Source organism: Nerophis lumbriciformis, linkage group LG05 (genome assembly GCF_033978685.3).
Source record: "Nerophis lumbriciformis linkage group LG05, RoL_Nlum_v2.1, whole genome shotgun sequence".
NCBI classification, from domain to species: Eukaryota; Metazoa; Chordata; class Actinopteri; order Syngnathiformes; family Syngnathidae; genus Nerophis; species Nerophis lumbriciformis.
In genome coordinates this window covers 14,412,501-14,435,383 of record NC_084552.2, presented here as the reverse complement: position 1 = coordinate 14,435,383, position 22,883 = coordinate 14,412,501, and the positions used below count along the sequence as shown (strand labels likewise).

General features: G+C 41.6%; 1 protein-coding gene across 1 annotated transcript in view; it reads right to left on the bottom strand.

Moving 5' to 3' along the window:
* Positions 1–22,883, bottom strand: part of hspa14 (heat shock protein 14) — a 55,766-nt gene that overhangs the window by 289 nt on the left and 32,594 nt on the right. The window contains exons 8-13 of the mRNA XM_061961242.1: positions 19,101–19,262; positions 18,875–19,030; positions 18,704–18,806; positions 18,423–18,641; positions 9,368–9,532; positions 3,214–3,281 (exon numbers count right to left, since the gene is read on the bottom strand). Of these exons, the coding sequence (XP_061817226.1) occupies positions 3,214–3,281; positions 9,368–9,532; positions 18,423–18,641; positions 18,704–18,806; positions 18,875–19,030; positions 19,101–19,262 (873 nt within the window). The remainder of the gene's footprint in view (positions 1–3,213; positions 3,282–9,367; positions 9,533–18,422; positions 18,642–18,703; positions 18,807–18,874; positions 19,031–19,100; positions 19,263–22,883) is intronic.

Below are 22,883 nucleotides of genomic sequence, written 5' to 3'. Positions count from 1 at the left end.
TGAATGTACCGTATTTTTCGGACTATAAGTCGCAGTGTTTTTCATATTTAGACCGGGCTCCAGTGCGACTTATATATGTTTTTTTCCATCTTTATTATGCATTTTCGGCAGGTGCGACTTATACTCCGAAAAATACGGTATATATTTGTAAACACTCTGAAGTGGGAAAGGGGTAGGATTAAATCAGCTTTGCTTCTTCCTACTCCTTTTCGGACATGATGTAAAGAGAAATGATATGAAATTGTGTGATGTATTATGCTGTGAGTGTGTACATGTTCCAAATAAACTAAAGAAAAGGAAAGAAAGAAGGAAAGAAGGAAGGAAAGAAAGGATGGAAGGAAGGCAGGAAAGTAAGAAGGAAGGAAAGAAGGTTAAGAAGGAAGGAAGGAAAGAAAGAAAGAAGGAAGGAAAGACGGAAGGAAAGAAGCAAGGAAGGAAGGAAGGAAAGAATGAATGAAGAAAGGATGGAATGAAGGAAGGAAAATAAGAAGGAAGGCAGGAAAGTAAGAAGGAAGGGAGGAAGGAAGGAAGGAAAGAAGGAAGGAAAGAAAGACGAAAGGAAAGAAGGAAAGAAAGAAAGAAAGAAAAAATGAAGGAAGGAAGGAAAGAAAGAAGGAAAGAAAGAAAGAAAAAAGAAAGAAGGAAGGAAAGAAAGAAGGAAGGAAAGAAAGAAGGAAGGAAGGAAAGAAAGAAGGAAGGAAAGAAGGAAAGAAAGAAGGAAGGAAAGAAGGAAGGAAGGAAAGAGAGAAGGAAGGAAGGAAAGTAAGAAGGAAGGAAGGAAGGAAAGTAAGAAGGAAGGAAGGAAAGAAGGAAGGAAGGAAAGAAAGAAAGAAAAAGAAAGGAGGAACGAAGGAAAGAAGAAAGGAAGGAAAGAAAGAAAGAAAAAGAAAGGAGGAAAGGAGGAATGAAGGAAAGAAAGAAGGAAAGGACAGAAAGAAAGAGAAAGAAAGAAAAAAGACAGAAAGAAGGAAGGAAGGAAAGAAAGAAGGAAGGAAAGAAGGAAAGAAAGAAAGAAGGAAAGAAATAAGGAAGGAAAGAAGGAAAGAAAGAAGGAAGGAAGGAAAGAGAGAAGGAAGGAATGAAAGAAGGAAGGAAGGAAGGAAAGTAAGAAGGAAAGAAAGAAAGACCGAAAGAAAGAAGGAAGGAAGGAAGGAAAGAAAGAAGGAAGGAAAGAAGGAAAGAAAGAAAGAAGGAAAGAAATAAGGAAGGAAAGAAGGAAAGAAAGAAGGAAGGAAGGAAAGAGAGAAGGAAGGAAAGAGAGAAGGAAGGAAGGAAGGAAAGTAAGAAGGAAGGAAGGAAAGAAGGAAAGAAAGAAAGAAGGAAAGAAAGAAAAAGAAAGGAGGAAAGGAGGAATGAAGGAAAGAAAGAAGGAAAGGACAGAAAGAAAGAGAAACAAAGAAAAAAGACAGAAAGAAGGAAAGAAAGAAAGAAAGAAAGACAGAAAGAAAGAAAGAAAAAAAGAAAGAAGGAAGGAAGGAAGGAAAGAGAGAAGGAATGAAAGAAGGAAGGAAGGAAAGTAAGAAGGAAGGAAGGAAAAAAAGAAAGAAAGAAAGAAGGAAAGAAAGAAGGAAGGAAAGAAGGAAAGGAGGGGAAGGAAAAAAAGAAAAAAGAAAGGAAGACAGAAGGAAGGAAAGAAGGAAAGAAAGAAGGAAAGAAAGAAAAAGAAAGAAAGAAGGAAAGGAGGAACGAAGGAAAGAAAGAAGAAAGACAGAAAGAAAGGAAAGGACAGAAAGAAAGAGAAAGAAAGAAAAAAAGACAGAAAGAAGGAAAGAAATACAGAAAGAAAGAAAGAAGGAAAGACAGAAAGAAGGAAAGACGGAAGGAAAGAAGCAAGGAAGGAAGGAAGGAAAGAATGAATGAAGAAAGGATGGAATGAAGGAAGGAAAATAAGAAGGAAGGCAGGAAAGTAAGAAGGAAGGGAGGAAGGAAGGAAGGAAAGAAGGAAGGAAAGAAAGACGAAAGGAAAGAAGGAAAGAAAGAAAGAAAGAAAAAATGAAGGAAGGAAGGAAAGAAAGAAGGAAAGAAAGAAAGAAAAAAGAAAGAAGGAAGGAAAGAAAGAAGGAAGGAAAGAAAGAAAGAAAGAAGGAAGGAAAGAAAGAAGGAAAGAAATAAGGAAGGAAAGAAGGAAAGAAAGGAGGAAGGAAAGAAGGAAGGAAGGAAAGTAAGAAGGAAGGAAGGAAAGTAAGAAGGAAGGAAGGAAAGAAGGAAGGAAGGAAGGAAAGAAGGAAGGAAGGAAAGAAAGAAAGAAAAAGAAAGGAGGAAAGGAGGAACGAAGGAAAGAAAGAAGGAAAGGACAGAAAGAAAGAGAAAGAAAGAAAAAAGACAGAAAGAAGGAAATAAAGAAAGAAAGACAGAAAGAAAGAAGGAAAGAAAGAAAGAAAAAAGAAAGAAGGAAGGAAGGAAGGAAAGAAAGAAGGAAGGAAAGAAGGAAAGAAATAAGGAAGGAAAGAAGGAAAGAAAGAAGGAAGGAAGGAAAGAGAGAAGGAAGGAATGAAAGAAGGAAGGAAGGAAGGAAAGTAAGAAAGAAAGAAAGAAAGACCGAAAGAAAGAAGGAAAGAAGGAAGGAAGGAAGGAAAGAAAGAAGGAAGGAAAGAAGGAAATAAAGAAAGAAGGAAAGAAATAAGGAAGGAAAGAAGAAAAGAAAGAAGGAAGGAAAGAAGGAAGGAAGGAAAGAGAGAAGGAAGGAATGAAAGAAGAAAGGAAGGAAGGAAAGTAAGAAGGAAGGAAGGAAAGAAAGAAAGAAGGAAAGAAAGAAAAAGAAAGGAGGAAAGGAGGAACGAAGGAAAGAAAGAAGGAAAGGACAGAAAGAAAGAGAAACAAAGAAAAAAGACAGAAAGAAGGAAAGAAAGAAGAAAGACAGAAAGAAAGGAAAGGACAGAAAGAAAGAGAAAGAAAGAAAAAAAGACAGAAAGAAGGAAAGAAATACAGAAAGAAAGAAAGAAGGAAAGACAGAAAGAAGGAAAGACAGAAAGAAGGAAAGAAAGAAAGAAAGAAAGAAAGAAAGAAAGAAAGAAAAAGAAAGAAAGAAGGAACAAAGGAAAGACAGAAAGAAAGAAAGAATGAAAGAAGGAAGGACAGAAAGAAAGACAGACAGAAAGATGGAAGAAAGAAGAAAAGAAAGAAAGAAAGAAAGAAAGAAAGAAAGAAAGAAAGAAAGAAAGAAAGAAAGAGGCAGAAGTGCACACGGGGGGGAGGGCGGTGAAGAGTTCATACCGCGTCATGGTGACCACTGTGTCCACGTGGTGTTGCACTTCTTGGGGCTGCAGGTCACGCAGAATGATCTGGACCAGCAGAGGAGCGCTCATGTTTAACATACATGGAAATAACGCCATCGTCACAAAGCTCGACTTACGGTGCATCCGAAAAGTATTCACGGCACTTCATTTGTTCCACATTTTGTTATGTTACAGCCTTATTCCAAAATGGAATTCATTCATTCTGGTCCTCGAAATTCTACACACAATACCCCATACTGTCTAAAGTGTTTTTAATTTGTATTTTGCAAATGTACTCAAACTAAAAAAGTAAGAAATGATAAGTACATAAAAGTATTCAGAGCCTTTGCTCAATACTTTGTTGATGCACCTTTGGCAGCAACTACAGCCTGAAGTCTTTTTGAACACAATGCCACAGCTATCTTTGGCCAGTTTTAACCATTCCTCTTTGCAGCACCTCTCAAGCGCCATCAGGTTGGATGGAGGTGGTTTTCATCCAGGATGTCTCTGTACATTGCTGCATTCATCTTTCCCTCTATCCTGGCTAGTCTCCCAGTTCCTGCCGCTAAAAACCATCCCCACAGCATGATGCTGCCACCACCATGTTTCACTGTAGGGATGGTATTGGCTTGGTGATTCCTGGCTTCCTCCAAACATGATGCCAAAGACTTTCATCTTTGTCTCATCAGACTTTTTGAACACGATGTCACAAGCCAGGCACACCTATCTTTGGGGATTTTCTCTCATTCATCTTTGCAGCACCCCTCAAGCTCCATCGGGTTGGATGAAGTGTTGGGTTTCATCCGGGATGTCTCCGTACATTGCTGCATTCATCTTAGTCTAGTCAGGGAGGTGACCAAGACCATGGTCAGTCTGTCAGCGATACAGCATTCCTCTGTGGAGAGAGGAGAACCTTCCAGAAGGACAATCCACCAATCAGGCCTGCATGGTAGAGTGGCCAGACAGAAGCCATTTCTTGGTAAAAAGTTTGCCAACATGCACCTGACAGACTCTCAGACCATCAGAAACTAAATTCTCTGGTCTGATGAGACAAAGATTGAAGTACCGTATTTTTCGGACTATAAGTCGCAGTTTTTTTCATAGTTTGGCCGGGCTCCAGTGCGACTTATACCGGTATATGTTTTTTTCCTTCTTTATTATGCATTTTCGGCAGGTGCGACTTATACTCCGGTGCGACTTATACTCCGAAAAATACGGTATTTGGCATCATGTTTGGAGGAAACCAGGCACCGTTCACCACCAGGCCAATACCATCCCTACAGTGAAGCATGGTGGTGGCAGCATCATGCTGTGGAGATGCTTTTCAGCGGCAGGAACTGGGAGACTAGTCAGGGAGAGGGAAAGATGAATGCAGCAATGTACAGAGACATCCTTAATGAAAACCAATGCTTCCCATCCAACCTGATGGAGCTTGAGAGGTGCTGCAAAGAGGAATGGGCCAAACTGCCCACAGATAGGTGTGCCAAGCTTGTGGGATCGTATTCAAAAATACTAGAGGCTGTAATTGTTGCCTAAGTGCATCAACAAAGTATTGAGAAAAGGCTCTGAATGCTTACGTACGTGTGAATTTTGAGTTTTTTATTTTGAATAAATCTGCAAAAAAATGTCGACATTTCTGTTTTTTTTCTGTCAAGTTTGGGTGCTGAGAGTACCGTATTTTTCGGACTATAAGTCGCAGTTTTTTTTCATAGTTTGGCCGGGGGTGCGACTTATACTCGGGAGCGACTTATGTGTGAAATTATTAACACATTACCGTAAAATATCAAATAATATTATTTAGCTCATTCACGTAAGAGACTAGACGTATAAGATTTCATGGGATTTAGCGATTAGGAGTGACAGATTGTTTGGTAAACGTATAGCATGTTCTATATGTTATAGTTATTTGAATGACTCTTACCATAATATGTTACGTTAAAGGGGAACATTATCACCAGACCTATGTACCGGTAAGCGTCAATATATACCTTGATGTTGCAGAAAAAAGACCATATTTTTTTTTAACTGATTTCCGAACTCTAAATGGGTGAATTTTGGCGAATTAAACACCTTTCTATTATTCACTCTCGAAGCGTCACATCGGGAAGCAATCCGCTATTTTCTCAAACACATTACAAACACTGAATCAAATCAGCTCTGTTATTTTCCGTTTTTTCGACTGTTTTCCGTACCTTGGAGACATCATGCCTCGTCGGTGTGTTGTCGGAGGGTGTAACAACACGAACAGGGACGGATTCAAGTTGCACCAGTGGCCCAAAGATGCGAAAGTGGCAAGAAATTGGACGAAATTTGTTCAAAATACGAGGGTGTGGGGAAAGCCGACGAAAATGGTCAGTCGTTTGTTCCGCTCACTTTACCGACGAAAGCTATGCTACGACAGAGATGGCAAGAATGTGTGGATATCCTGCGACACTCAAAGCAGATGCATTTCCAACGATAAAGTCAAAGAAATCTGCCGCCAGACCCCCATTGAATCTGCCGGAGTGTGTGAGCAATTCAGGGACAAAGGACCTCGGTAGCACGGCAAGCAATGGCGGCAGTTTGTTCCCGCAGACGAGCGAGCTAAACCCCCTGGATGTCTTGGCTCACACCGTCCCTTATGCCACCGAAGATGATCAAGAAAAGAATATCGACCCTAGCTTCCCTGGCCTGCTGACATCAACTCCAAAACTGGACAGATCAGCTTTCAGGAAAAGAGCGCGGATGAGGGTATGTCTACAGAATATATTAATTGATGAAAATTGGGCTGTCTGCACTCTCAAAGTGCATGTTGTTGCCAAATGTATTTCATATGCTGTAAACCTAGTTCATAGTTGTTAGTTTCCTTTAATGCCAAACAAACACATACCAATCGTTGGTTAGAAGGCGATCGCCGAATTCGTCCTCGCGTTCTCCCGTGTCGCTGGCTGTCGAGTCGTTTTCGTCGGTTTCGCTTGCATACGGTTCAAACCGATATGGCTCAATAGCTTCAGTTTCTTCTTCAATTTCGTTTTCGCTACCTGCCTCCACACTACAACCATCCGTTTCAATACATTCGTAATCTGTTGAATCGCTTAAGCCGCTGAAATCCGAGTCTGAATCCGAGCTAATGTCGCTATAGCTTGCTGTTCTTTCCGCCATGTTTGTTTGTGTTGGCTTCACTATGTGACGTCACAGGAAAATGGATGGGTGTTTATAACGATGGTTAAAATCAGGCACTTTGAAACTTTTTTTAGGGATATTGCGTGATGGGTAAAATTTTGAAAAAAACTTCGAAAAATATAATAAGCCACTGGGAACTGATTTTTAATGGTTTTAACCATTCTGAAATTGTGATAATGTTCCCCTTTAACATTGGGAACACTATAATAATTCTGCCCACGTTAATCAACATTAAACTGCCTCAAGTTGTTGCTCAGATTAAATAAAATTACAAAACTTTTCTTCTACATATAAAAAGTGCAACAATAAACAGTTTCAAGTCAACTCATCACGCTTAATTTATTACAGCATTTGGGAAGCCTGTAGTGGATTTTTATTATGTAAATGTTATATTTTTATCAACATGCGATAGCAGGGACCCTGTCATTCAAAACTAGGCTGCTGCATTTCTAATGATTAATGTAACTATAGCTGAAAAAATAGTACAATAGCAATAGGAGAGACTATTCATCCCTGAACACCATGGAGTTCATGTAGGCTTTATGATGCAGTTACATTATTATGTCAACTATCAAGAGACAGAAACTCTTCATTTAACATAATGTCCTTTTTTGCTGCTTCAACACAGCTCAATCAACACAGAAAAAGGTGAAGTGAAATAACAGACAGGGCTTTGCTGTCCGTAACACACACACACACACACACACACACACACACACACACACACACACACACACACACACACACACACACACACACACACACACACACACACACACACACACACACACACACACACACACACACACACACAGCAAAATGAGCTAACGTTACGCTAAAAGCGAATTAGCCTTCACCTCAAGCCAGGACTGCGAGCGAGCTGAGCTGCCTTTTATATTTCTAGAAGGTCAACGGGCTCATAATGATGTTACTAGTAGTTGACTGGGAGGTGTTTATTATAATTTGGGGAGAGTCAGCAGCCTGATGCTTACCTGCTAAACGCTAAGCACTGACTACATGCGCTTCGAATACGCACTGCTGATTGGCTGCTACCGCTCTGTGTGTAACCAATCAGATGGTTGTATGGGTGGGACAATGCTGGGTGCTGTGTAGAGGACTGACAGAGACAAAGGCAGAAGGAAGCGGAGGCGGCTACTTAATACGTTCGTGTGGAAACTCGTTCGGTACACCTCCTAACCCAGGGGTCGGCAACCCGCGGCTCCGGAGCCGCATGCGGCTCTTTGATAACTCTGATGCGGCTCAGCTGCATACTTGACGACCCTCCCGATATTCCCGGGAGATTCACGAATTTCGGTGCCTCTCGCAGAAAACTCCCGGGATTAATATTCTCCGATTTTCACCCTAACAATAATATTAAGGGCGTGCCATGATTGTACAGCATTTAGCGCCCTCAACAATCTGTACATATAGCGTGCCAGCCCAGCCTGTTGTTATATGCATCTTCTGCTTGCACACGTAGGTGACAGCAAAGCATACTTGGTCAACAGCCACACAGGTTACACTGACGGTGACCATATAAAACAATTTTAAGACTCTTACTAATAATGCGCCACACTTTGAACCAAAACCAAACAAGAATGACAAACACATTTCGGGAGAACATCTGCACCTTAACACAACATAAACACAACAGAACAAATACCCAGAATCCCATGCAGCCCTGACTCTTCCGGGCTACATTATACACCCCTGCTACCACCAAACCCCGCCCCCACCCCAACCCTGCTCCCCCACACATCAACACCTCCCCCCCGCCCCCCCCCTCCGTGCGTCGGTTGAGGTGGGCGGGGTTTGGTAGCGGGGGTGTATAATGTAGCCCGGAAGAGTTAGGGCTGCATGGGATTCTGGGTATTTGTTCTGTTGTGTTTATGTTGTGTTACGGTGCAGATGTTCTCCCGAAATGTGTTTATCATTTTTGTTTGATGTGCGTTCACAGTGTGGCGCATTATTAGTAAGAGTGTTAAAGTTTTTTATACCGCCACCGTCAGTGTAACCTGTGTGGTTGTTGACCAAGTATGCCTTGCTGTCGCTTGTGTGAGCAAGCAGAAGCCCCATACAACATCTGGCTAGACTGGCACGCTGGTTGTTGTGGGTGCTAAATGTTTTACCTTCACGACACGTTCCAAAGAATAGTTGCCTTGAAATTCGTGGTCTAACGGTAAAATCGGGAGAGTTGACAAGTGTGACGCTGTCAAGCGCCATTCATTTAAAAACAGCGGGCCGCACTAACATTCAATTTTCATAATAAGGTGTGGGCCGCGTGTCTAAGACCCTGGGATTATACATAGCACAAAGCAACAAAAAAAACTTTGTATGCAGTGTTATTTCATTTTAAATGTCAAAAGATTTTTGTGGCTCCCATTGTTTTCTTGAATTTGTGAAACTGGTCAAAATGGCTCTTTGACTGGTAAAGGTTGCCGACCCCTGTCCTAACCGAATCGAAACACCCGTACCGAAACGGTTCAAAACAAATACATGTACCGTTACACCCCTATTTTCAGCGACAGGAACTGGAGGGAAAGATGAATGCAGCAATATACAGAGACATCCTGGATGAAAACCAACTCCATCCAACCTGATGGAGCTTGAGAGGTGCGGCAAAGAGGAATGGTTGAAACTGGCCCTAGATAGGTGTGCGAAGTTTGCGGCATCATGTTCAAAAAGACTTGAGGCTGGAATTTCTACCAAAGGTGCATCAATAAGTATTGAGCAAATCCTGTCAATACTTATCTACATGTGATTTTTGTAACTTTTTCATTTTTAATAGATTTGCAAAAAAAAAAAAAAAACTTTTCACATTGTCATTATGGGGTATTGTGTGTAGTATTTTGAGGAGCAAACTGAATGTATTCCATTGTGGAATAAGACTGCAACATAACTGGATGTGTCAAAAGTGAAGTAGTGTGAGTACTTTCCAGGTGCAGAGTAGTGGAGATTATGTGTCAATAAGGTGCAGACACTTCCTGTACCTTGGCAAGCTGCTCTGGCTGCTCGGCAGAAAATCTCTGGTAGATCTCCAGGCAGAGGGAGGAGAGTTGGCCCCGCCCACACAGGGTGTGGTTCCTGCGTGCAGGGAGCGGCAAGCCAGACGGCAACAGCACGGTGAATGCCTCCCCTCCGCATTCATCCACCTCCTGCAGGTCGCATATTAAATACATGGCAAGTCATTCATTCAAAAAAGACATCCCATGCCAATAAACTGAAATGTTAAATGTGCAACAACTCATCAACATGCTTTGAGTCAAACTGTTGTAGGTTCCTTCATTAATTGTTTGTCACACCGCTATACTGTACATAATTATAACTACTGATTAATTCATTCATTACCCAATGGATGAAGTCACACCCTCAGTGTGACCTGTATGACTGTTGGCCAAGTATGCTTGCATTCACTTGTGTGTGAAAAGCCGTAGATATTATGTGACTAGGCGGTACGCAAAGGCAGTGCCTTTAAGTTTTATTGGCGCTCTGTACTTCTCCCTACGTCCGTGTACACAGCGGCGTTTTAAAAAGACATAAATTTTACTTTTTGAAACCGATACCGATAATTTCCGATATTACATTTTAAAGCATTTATCGGCCGATAATATCGGCAGTCCGATATTATCGGACATCTCTAGTTTTTACAATACAAAAACTGGCAGCTATGTTGCCAGAATAAAAAAAAACTTGCACTGTTTTCCATTAACAATATAATGTTGTAAAAAACAATGTAAATTTAACACAAAAATTCTGGCAACTAAGCTGCCAAAATTTTTCGTAAAATGCTGTAAAAAAATTTAAAACACTATTTTACAGTACAATTTTGTAAATGTTACGTTTTTACTTTAAAATCGACAGTCAACTTAAAACAATTTATATAATTAAAAATGGGGGGCAGGTTCGGTGGCCACAGATGAAGCGCTGGCTGTCCAAAGTCGGGACCCAGGGTGGACCGCTCGTCTGTGCATTGGTTGGAGACGTCTCTGCGCTGCTGACCTGTCTCCGGTCGGGATGGTCTCCTGCTGGCCCCACTATGGACTGGACTCTCACTATTATGTTAGATCCACTATGGACTGGACTCTCACTATTATGTTAGATCCACTATGGACTGAACTCACTATTATGTTAGATCCACCATGGACTGGACTCCCACTATTATGTTAGATCCACTATGGACTGGACTCTCACTATTATGTTAGATCCACTATGGACTGGACTCTCACTATTATGTTAGATCCACTATGGACTGGACTCTCACTATTATGTTAGATCCACTATGGACTGGACTCTCACTATTATGTTGGATCCACTATGGACTGGACTCTCACTATTATGTTGGATCCACTATGGACTGGACTCTCACTATTATGTTAGATCCACTATGGACTGGACTCTCACTATTATGTTAGATCCACTATGGACTGGACTCTCACTATTATTTTTAGATCCACTATGGACTGGACTATCACTATTATGTTAGACCCACTATGGACTGGACTCTCAATATTATGTTAGATCCCCTATGGACTGGACTCTCACAATATTATGTTAGATCCACTATGGACTGGACTCTCACAATATTATGTTAGATCCACTATGGACTGGACTCTCACAATATTATGTTAGATCCACTATGGACTGGACTCTCACAATATTATGTTAGATCCACTATGGACTGGACTCTCACAATATTATGTTAGATACACTATGGACTGGACTCTCACATATTATGTTAGATCCACTATGGACTGGACTCTCACAATATTATGTTGGATCCACTATGGACTGGACTCTCACTATTATGTTAGATCCACTATGGACTGGACTCTCACTATTATGCAGTGTTGGGTTAGTTACTGAAAAACAGTAACTAGTTATAGTTACTAGTTACTTCATTTCAAAAGTAACTCAGTTACTAACTCAGTTACTTACACCAAAAAGTAATGCGTTACTGTGAAAAGTAACTATTTACCGTATTTTCCGCACTATTAGCCGCACCTAAAAAACACAAATTTACTCAAAAGCTGACAGTGCGGCTTATAACCCGGTGCGCTTTATATATGGATTAATATTAAGATTCATTTTCATAAAGTTTCGGTCTCGCAACTACGGTAAACAGCCGCCATCTTTTTTCCCCGTAGAAGAGGAAGTGCTTCTTCTTCTACGCAAGCAACCGCCAAGGTAAGCACCCGCCCCCATAGAACAGGAAGCGCTTCTTCTTCTACTGTAAGCAACCACCCGCCCCCATAGAAGAAGAAAAAGCGCGCGGATATTACGTTTCATTTCCTTTGTGTGTTTACATCTGTAAAGACCACAAAATGGCTCCTACTAAGCGACTGGTTTCCGGTTCATGAAAAGACGCAATCTCTCCATCCGCACACGGACTACTATTTCACAGCAACTGCCTAAAGACTTTCAAGAAAAGCTGGCTACTTTCCGTGCATATTGTAAAAACAAGATAGCTGAAAAAAAGATCCGGCCAGAGAACATTATCAACATGGACGAGGTTCCACTGACTTTTGATATTCCTGTGAACCGCACTGTGGATACAACGGGAGCACGTACGGTGAATATTCGCACCACAGGGAATGAGAAGTCATCCTTCACTGTGGTTCTAGCTTGCCATGCTAATGGCCAGAAACTTCCACCCATGGTGATATTCAAAAGGAAGACATTGCCAAAAGAGACCTTTCCAGCCGGCGTCATCATAAAAGCTAACTCGAAGGGATGGATGGATGAAGAAAAGATGAGCGAGTGGTTAAGGTAAGTTTATGCGAAGAGGCCGGGTGGCTTTTTTCACACAGCTCCGTCCATGTTGATATACGACTCCATGCGCGCCCACATCACGCTGGTTTTTAATATATTATTAAAGTTTGACTGACCTATCTGACTGTTTTTTTGACATTCCTTTAGCGCAGTTAGATGCGGCTTATAACACGGGGCAGCTTATAGGTGGACAAAGTTTTGAAATATGCCGTTCATTGAAGGCGCGGCTTACAACCCAGGGCAGCTTATGGTGCGGAAAATACGGTAGTTACTTCTTTTTTTTTTAAAGCTCCAATTAATGCCCTTTTAGCCTTTATTTCAGTACTGTTATTGCACTGGAGAATAATACAATCTGTTGATCAACTTGACATACATTTATATCACTGAACTCTGCTAAGCAATGTGGTCGACATACAACACACAAAGACAAAGATATGTTACAAAGGCCAATTTGTTTCTGGCCAGAACAAATTGACAAAACTATTTTAAATAGCTGCAACATAACATACATAAGTAACAAACAGCATAATAACAGCATAGCTGTAAAGCAAGAAAGGCACACACTACATACACAAAGCCTAACCAGGGATTTTTTCCTCAAGAAATTCTGACACAAAATCATGTCTGAAGCCCAGAACACTCTACACATTTCCCCAGTTTTAGTTTAGAGATAAGGAAAGATTGGCCTGGCCCACTAGCATCCCTCTTTATGATTGACAGAGTGTGTGTACCTTCAGTTCTGAAATATGAGCAGAGGCAGAGTTAATCCTTACGTGGTGAAGTGTCATTGGAGTCTCTGTCTCTCTTTACTAGCTTTGTCGAAGCATGTTGCTATGTAGCTTGTTTCAGCAGATTTGAATTGCTGTTTTGGGCAGTAGATGGGATCTTTGATCCAAAGCACAATTTACATTTAACTAAATTGTTATTTTCTTTGTGCTCGACAAAAGAAAAGTAGTGAAAATATCTCCATGTTAGCAAACTCGACTTCTGGCTCCGCCATGATCAGACACGCCCCCCTCCCCCCTCCACACACTCACACTCACACTCACACACAGAGCGCGTGTCTCTCTCTCTTCTCCGGGTTGTGACACAAGAAGAATCAGAACGACACAGCAGCCCTCCGATAAAACACACTTTATACTACAAAAAAAGTAACGTAAAATAACGCAGTAACGCATCATGTAGTAACGGTAACTGAATTACTGAATATAAAAAAATAACGCGTTAGATTACTAGTTACCGCCACTATGGACTGGACTCTCACTATTATGTTAGATCCACTATGGACTGGACTCTCACTATTATGTTAGATCCACTATGGACTGGACTCTCACTATTATGTTAGATCCACTATGGACTGGACTCTCACTATTATGTTAGATCCACCATGGACTGGACTCTCACTATTATGTTAGATCCACCATGGACTGGACTATCACTATTATGTTAGATCCACCATGGACTGGACTCTCACTATGATGTTAGATCCACTATGGACTGGACTATCACTATTATGTTAGATCCACCATGGACTGGACTCTCACTATTATGTTAGATCCACTATGGACTGGACTCTCACTATTATGTTAGATCCACTATGGACTGGACTCTCACTATTATGTTAGATCCACTATAGACTGTACTCTCACTATTATGTTGGATCCACTATGGACTGGACTCTCACTATTATGTTAGATCCACTATGGACTGGACTCTCACTATTATGTTAGATCCACCATGGACTGGACTCTCACTATTATGTTAGATCCACCATGGACTGGACTCTCACTATTATGTTAGATCCACTATGGACTGGACTCTCACTATTATGTTAGATCCACCATGGACTGGACTCTCACTATTATGTTAGATCCACCATGGACTGGACTCTCACTATTATGTTAGATCCACCATGGACTGGACTCTCACTATTATGTTAGATCCACCATGGACTGGACTCTCACTATTATGTTAGATCCACTATGGACTGGACTCTCACTATTATGTTAGATCCACTATGGACTGGACTCTCACTATTATGTTAGATCCACCATGGACTGGACTCTCAATATTATGTTAGATCTACTATGGACTGGACTCTCACTATTACCGTATGTTAGATCCACTATGGACTGGACTCTCACTATTATGTTAGATCCACTATGGACTGGACTCTCACTATTATGTTAGATCCACTATGGACTGGACTCTCACTATTATGTTAGATCCACTATGGACTGGACTATCACTATTATGTTAGATCCACCATGGTCTGGACTCTCACTATTATGTTAGATCCACTATGGACTGGACTATCACTATTATGTTAGATCCACCATGGACTGGACTATCACTATTATGTTAGATCTACTATGGACTGGACTCTCACAATATTATGTTAGATCCACTATGGACTGGACTCTCACTATTATGTTAGATCCACCATGGACTGGACTCTCACTATTATGTTAGATCCACTATGGACTGGACTCTCACTATTATGTTAGATCCACCATGGACTGGACTCTCAATATTATGTTAGATCTACTATGGACTGGACTCTCACTATTACCGTATGTTAGATCCACTATGGACTGGACTCTCACTATTATGTTAGATCCACTATGGACTGGACTCTCACTATTATGTTAGATCCACTATGGACTGGACTCTCACTATTATGTTAGATCCACTATGGACTGGACTATCACTATTATGTTAGATCCACCATGGTCTGGACTCTCACTATTATGTTAGATCCACTATGGACTGGACTATCACTATTATGTTAGATCCACCATGGACTGGACTATCACTATTATGTTAGATCTACTATGGACTGGACTCTCACAATATTATGTTAGATCCACTATGGACTGGACTCTCACTATTATGTTAGATCCACCATGGACTGGACTCTCACTATTATGTTAGATCCACTATGGACTGGACTATCACTATTATGTTAGATCCACCATGGACTGGACTCTCACTATTATGTTAGATCCACTATGGACTGGACTATCACTATTATGTTAGATCCACCATGGACTGGACTCTCACTATTATGTTAGATCCACTATGGACTGGACTCTCACTATTATGTTAGATCCACTATGGACTGGACTCACACTATTATGTTAGATCCACTATGGACTGGACTCTCACTATTATGTTAGATCCACTATGGACTGGACTCTCACTATTATGTTAGATCCACTATGGACTGGACTCTCACTATTATGTTAGATCCACCATGGACTGGACTCTCACTATTATGTTAGATCCACCATGGACTGGACTCTCACTATTATGTTAGATCCACCATGGACTGGACTCTCACTATTATGTTAGATCCACCATGGACTGGACTCTCACTATTATGTTAGATCCACCATGGACTGGACTCTCACTATTATGTTAGATCCACTATGGACTGGACTCTCACTATTATGTTAGATCCACCATGGACTGGACTCTCACTATTATGTTAGATCCACCATGGACTGGACTCTCACTATTATGTTAGATCCACCATGGACTGGACTCTCACTATTATGTTAGATCCACTATGGACTGGACTCTCACTATTATGTTAGATCCACTATGGACTGGACTCTCACAATATTATGTTAGATCCACTATGGACTGGACTCTCACTATTATGTTAGATCCACTATGGACTGGACTCTCACTATTATGTTAGATCCACTATGGACTGGACTATCACTATTATGTTAGATCCACCATGGACTGGACTGTCACTATTATGTTAGATCCACTATGGACTGGACTCTCACTATTATGTTAGATCCACCATGGACTGGACTCTCACTATTATGTTAGATCCACTATGGACTGGACTCTCACTATTATGTTAGATCCACTATGGACTGGACTCTCACTATTATGTTAGATCCACTATGGACTGGACTCTCACTATTATGTTAGATCCACTATGGACTGGACTCTCACTATTATGTTAGATCCACTATGGACTGGACTCTCACTATTATGTTAGATCCACTATGGACTGGACTCTCACTATTATGTTAGATCCACCATGGACTGGACTCTCACTATTATGTTAGATCCACCATGGACTGGACTATCACTATTATGTTAGATCCACCATGGACTGGACTCTCACTATGATGTTAGATCCACTATGGACTGGACTATCACTATTATGTTAGATCCACCATGGACTGGACTCTCACTATTATGTTAGATCCACTATGGACTGGACTCTCACTATTATGTTAGATCCACTATGGACTGGACTCTCACTATTATGTTAGATCCACTATAGACTGTAATCTCACTATTATGTTGGATCCACTATGGACTGGACTCTCACTATTATGTTAGATCCACTATGGACTGGACTCTCACTATTATGTTAGATCCACCATGGACTGGACTCTCACTATTATGTTAGATCCACCATGGACTGGACTCTCACTATTATGTTAGATCCACTATGGACTGGACTCTCACTATTATGTTAGATCCACCATGGACTGGACTCTCACTATTATGTTAGATCCACCATGGACTGGACTCTCACTATTATGTTAGATCCACCATGGACTGGACTCTCACTATTATGTTAGATCCACCATGGACTGGACTCTCACTATTATGTTAGATCCACTATGGACTGGACTCTCACTATTATGTTAGATCCACTATGGACTGGACTCTCACTATTATGTTAGATCCACCATGGACTGGACTCTCAATATTATGTTAGATCTACTATGGACTGGACTCTCACTATTACCGTATGTTAGATCCACTATGGACTGGACTCTCACTATTATGTTAGATCCACTATGGACTGGACTCTCACTATTATGTTAGATCCACTATGGACTGGACTCTCACTATTATGTTAGATCCACTATGGACTGGACTATCACTATTATGTTAGATCCACCATGGACTGGACTCTCACTATTATGTTAGATCCACTATGGACTGGACTCTCACTATTATGTTAGATCCACTATGGACTGGACTCACACTATTATGTTAGATCCACTATGGACTGGACTCTCACTATTATGTTAGATCCACTATGGACTGGACTCTCACTATTATGTTAGATCCACTATGGACTGGACTCTCACTATTATGTTAGATCCACCATGGACTGGACTCTCACTATTATGTTAGATCCACCATGGACTGGACTCTCACTATTATGTTAGATCCACCATGGACTGGACTCTCACTATTATGTTAGATCCACCATGGACTGGACTCTCACTATTATGTTAGATCCACCATGGACTGGACTCTCACTATTATGTTAGATCCACTATGGACTGGACTCTCACTATTATGTTAGATCCACCATGGACTGGACTCTCACTATTATGTTAGATCCACCATGGACTGGACTCTCACTATTATGTTAGATCCACCATGGACTGGACTCTCACTATTATGTTAGATCCACTATGGACTGGACTCTCACTATTATGTTAGATCCACTATGGACTGGACTCTCACAATATTATGTTAGATCCACTATGGACTGGACTCTCACTATTATGTTAGATCCACTATGGACTGGACTCTCACTATTATGTTAGATCCACTATGGACTGGACTATCACTATTATGTTAGATCCACCATGGACTGGACTGTCACTATTATGTTAGATCCACTATGGACTGGACTCTCACTATTATGTTAGATCCACCATGGACTGGACTCTCACTATTATGTTAGATCCACTATGGACTGGACTCTCACTATTATGTTAGATCCACTATGGACTGGACTCTCACTATTATGTTAGATCCACTATGGACTGGACTCTCACTATTATGTTAGATCCACTATGGACTGGACTCTCACTATTATGTTAGATCCACCGTGGACTGGACTCTCACAATATTATGCTAGATCCACTCGACGTCCATTGCACCGGTCGACCAAGGGGGGGTCCCCACATCTGCGGTCCTCTCCAAGGTTTCTCATTGTCCCATTGGGTTGAGTTTTTCCTTGCCCTGATGTGGAATCTGAGCCGAGGATGTCGTTGTGGCTTGTGCAGCCCTTTGAGACACTCGTGATTTAGGGCTATATAAGTAAACATTGATTGATTGATTGACTTCTGTTCTGTTTGATCAGCCGTTTTACTGTTACAGACACCGTTTGGCAATAATTAAGATATGTAAATAAATATTTGTGTAAATAACTACTTTTACAACATCTGCTGTTTACAGTCCGGAAAATAGGGTATTGATAAAGAGTCTGCTTACCTTGACTAGAATGTCTGAGGCAGACACATCAACTTGGATAGTCTCATCATCATCCGCGACAAGCGGCTCCCTGCCGACCAACAAGCCTGCCTGGAGGGCCGCCCCCACCGCAATGACCTCATCAGGAGGAGCTGAGCTGAGGAGCTCCACATCTGGGAACATGTCGCGCATCATCTGCTGCAGACGAGGGATGCGGGCCGAGCCGCCACAGAGAACCACCTGCAGGAGATGGACAGGTGCCGATCACATTGCATCTTATACTGGATGAGTGGCTCACATACATTGTTGATGTCACTGGTGGAGAGTTTGGTCTCCTCGAGGAGGCGTCTGATTGGCTGGATGCTCTTGTTGAAGAGGGAGGAGCAGAGCAGCTCAAATCGAGCTCTGAGAAGAGGGCAATAAAAAGGTGTTAACGTACGTACGTACGTCTTTCCATGTGGATTGTGACTCACCGAGAGACGTTGCAGTCAAAGTCTACGCCGTCGTACAAGGAGTCAACGAAGCAGTTGGCTGCTCCCAGAGAAGACAGAGAGTGCTTGGCCATGTCCGCTCCGTTCATCAGCTTGAGCATGGCCCGCGCGTTACTGCTCACGTCGTGTTTGAAGGTGCTGCACCACACAAATGGAAAATGTGTACAGTCCTATCAAGTACAGGAAAGAGACGAGGCGCTGCTCGTACCGTTTGAACTCCGTGGCGAGATGCTGGGCCAAAGCCTGCGTGAAACTCTCCCCGCCGATGCTGTGGTCAGTGTGGGTGTTCAGAACCCGGAACATTCCGCCATTGACCTGCAGGACCGTCACGCTCAGAGATGTCCCGCCCAGTTTGTAAACCAGAACATGGCTGCCAAAACAAGCAGGATGCATTCAGTGTAATCTCACTGCAAATATGTTCCAATTCCACAATAACAACATTTAATACATTAGCCGACTTTACTTCGTTTTTTTTTACATACAGTAAATGATTAAAATATGCTGAATCTATAAGTCGCTCCGGAGCATAAGTCGCACTGGCCGAAAATGCACAATAAAGAAGGAAAAAAAACATATATAAGTCGCACTGGAGTATAAGTCGCAATTTTGGGGGAAATTTATTTGATAAAATCCAACAGCAAGAATAGACATTTGGAAGACAATTTAAAATAAATAAAGAATAGTGAACAACAGGCTGAATAACTGTACGTTATATGAGGCATAAATAACCAACTGAGAAGGTGCCTGGTATGTTAACGTAACATATTATGGTAAGAGTCATTCAAATAACTATAACATATAGAACATGCTATACGTTTACCAAACAATCTGTCACTCCTAATCGCTAAATTCGATGAAATCTTCCTCCCCGGTGTCGCCTCTGGTATGTCCTTTCTTTCTGCTGCTCGGTTGACGTTCCCTGCTGCATATTTCACTACGTCCAGCTTGTAATCTGCAGTATATGATTTCCTTTTCAGTGCCATTTTTGTTCAGTCCTTCTCAGTTTTTATAAGTTACCGCCAATGTTGATGTGATCCATTTTAATAGCTACGGCAGTAGCGTATAGCAGTTAGCATCCAATGACCCACAATGTACTTCTGCCATGACCATCCCCTGCCAAATTCTTATTGGTTGACGTGTGAGTGACGATTGCTGCCATTTGCTTCGTCTCTTACGCGAATGAGATAAATAATATTATTTGATCTTTTACGGTAATGTGTTAATAATTTCACACATAAGTCGCTCCGGAGTATAAGTCGCACCCCCGGCCAAACTATGAAAAAAACTGCAACTTATAATCCGAAAAATACGGTATATACAAAAACACACACACATATATATATATATATATATATATATATATATATATATATATATATATATATATATATATATATATATGTCTTAATAAGGTTATCCAAAAAATAGTGCTCGATACCGTAGTAGAGCGCAATATATGTATGTGTGGGGAAAAAAATCACAAGACTATTTCATCTCTACAGGCCTGTTTCATGAGGGGGGGTACCCTCAATCATCAGGAGATTTTAATGGGAGCATTCACATACCATGGATTATATAGGGCACAGAGTGGGTGGGTACAGGCTGGCGTAGGGGCGTGGTGATTGGCTCATGTGTTACCTAGGAGGTGTTTCCGTCTGTGGCGGCATGCTGTTACAATTTCGCTGCGCTTGTTGAGGGATGACAGGTCTGGACGGTAAATAATAAACAGTTTCTCTTTCAAGCATAGGTTGCATCTTTTATTACCACTATTGTAAGGTGTGCTGGATGCAAGAATTTGCCATGTTATTGAATATTCAACATTATTGTCTTTGAGGTCCCAAATGTGTTTGCTGAGTTCTGTGGTATTCCGCAGGTTTTGGTTCCTGAAAGAAGCCTTGTGATTGTTCCATCTGGTTTTGAATTCTCCCTCGGTTAATCCTACATATGTGTCGGATGTGTTAATGTCCTTGCGTATTACCTTAGATTGGTAGACAACTGATGTTTGTAAGCACCCCCCGTTGAGAGGGCAATCAGGTTTCTTTCGACAGTTACAGCCTTTGTTGGTTTTGGAGTCGCTCTGTCCGGGGGCCGACGGCTCATTTGCAATTGTTTTGTTGTGGTTTGAGATGATTTGTCGTATATTGTTCATACAGCTGTAGCTCAATTTAATGTTGTTCTTGTTGAATACTTTTCTTAGGGTGTTGTCTTTGGGAAAGTGTTTGTCAATCAGATTGAGGAATTTGTGTCCAATGTTAGTTGAGACGTTTTTTGCTGTATGGGGGGTTGTACCAGATGATGTCGTTTCGTTTTCTGTTCTTTTTTGGCTGGTTTCCTGGCGTGGGTTCATAGGTGAGGGTGAAATTGTATCCGCTTTCATCAAGGGCTTTTTGGTACGGGGGGGTTGCTTGGTCAAATTCAGCTTTGCTAGATGACAGCATCGATAGCCTTTTATTAATTTCGGTAGGTATTCTTTTCGTGGTGGTGGGTGGGTGGTTGCTGTCATGGTGCACGTATTGGAGTGTTGTGTTGGGTTTCATGAATGGTTGGTAGCTGTTATTTCTCAGGTTGAAAGTGACGTCAAGGAAGTTGAGGGTTTGCTTGTTGGCTTCAATCGTGATCCGTAGGCCGTTCTCTTTGAAAATTTGGCATATGCACTTCTTGGTATTCTCGCTGCTCCTTGGCGAGGCGCGACACACTGCCAGTCCGTCATCACGGTAAATACCAAGGTTCAGATTGAGGCTAGCGAGCTGGGAGAGGAGGAAACTCCCAACGAGTTCACACGTTTCTGCTCCGTTAAAACTTCCCATAGTGACGTCAAATGTTGCATTGTTCTTTTTTTGCCATGGTGTACCGTTGTGGATGAGAATGGAGTTTTTTGCGTGGATGATGATGTTTCTTTCGTTGCCTGTGATTGAGTCGTAGTCTGAGGCGAAGTCTAGTGCTTGAGTCAGTAGGTCTTGCGTGATGGAAGGGTAAAATTCTTCGATATCAAAGGAGATAAAGTTGTGCTGTTGTTTGTCTTGGATGTTGTTGAACCATTTGATTACTGCTGCTGTATTTCTCCATTGGTTGAGTGGTGTTTTGTCCTTGATTTTTGTGTTGACTCTGTCCAGGATTATTTTGCTGATTTTTCCTATTTCAGATTTAGTTGGGTTTATTAGTCGGCATGTTGGGTTATTTGCGAAGTTGGGTTTGTGGTCCTTCAATGTGATGAAGGCTTCCTTGTTGGCTGTGGCGTCCACCCTGTCCTCAATGTCCAGTTCAGCCGCGATCCTTTTATTTTCCAGGTCAACTTCCTTGATGTCACTTTCAACCTGAGAAATAACAGCTACCAACCATTCACGAAACCCAACACAACACTCCAATACGTGCACCATGACAGCAACCAACCACCCACCACCACGAAAAGAATACCTACCGGAATTAATAAAAGGCTATCGATGCTGTCATCTAGCAAAGCTGAATTTGACCAAGCAACCCCCCCGTACCAAAAAGCCCTTGATGAAAGCGGATACAATTTCACCCTCACCTATGAACCCACGCCAGGAAACCAGCCAAAAAAGAACAGAAAACGAAACAACATCATCTGGTACAACCCCCCATACAGCAAAAACGTCTCAACTAACATTGGACACAAATTCCTCAATCTGATTGACAAACACTTTCCCAAAGACAACACCCTAAGAAAAGTATTCAACAAGAACAACATTAAATTGAGCTACAGCTGTATGAACAATATACGACAAATCATCTCAAACCACAACAAAACAATTGCAAATGAGCCGTCGGCCCCCGGACAGAGCGACTCCAAAACCAACAAAGGCTGTAACTGTCGAAAGAAACCTGCTTGCCCTCTCAACGGGGGGTGCTTACAAACATCAGTTGTCTACCAATCTAAGGTAATACGCAAGGACATTAACACATCCGACACATATGTAGGATTAACCGAGGGAGAATTCAAAACCAGATGGAACAATCACAAGGCTTCTTT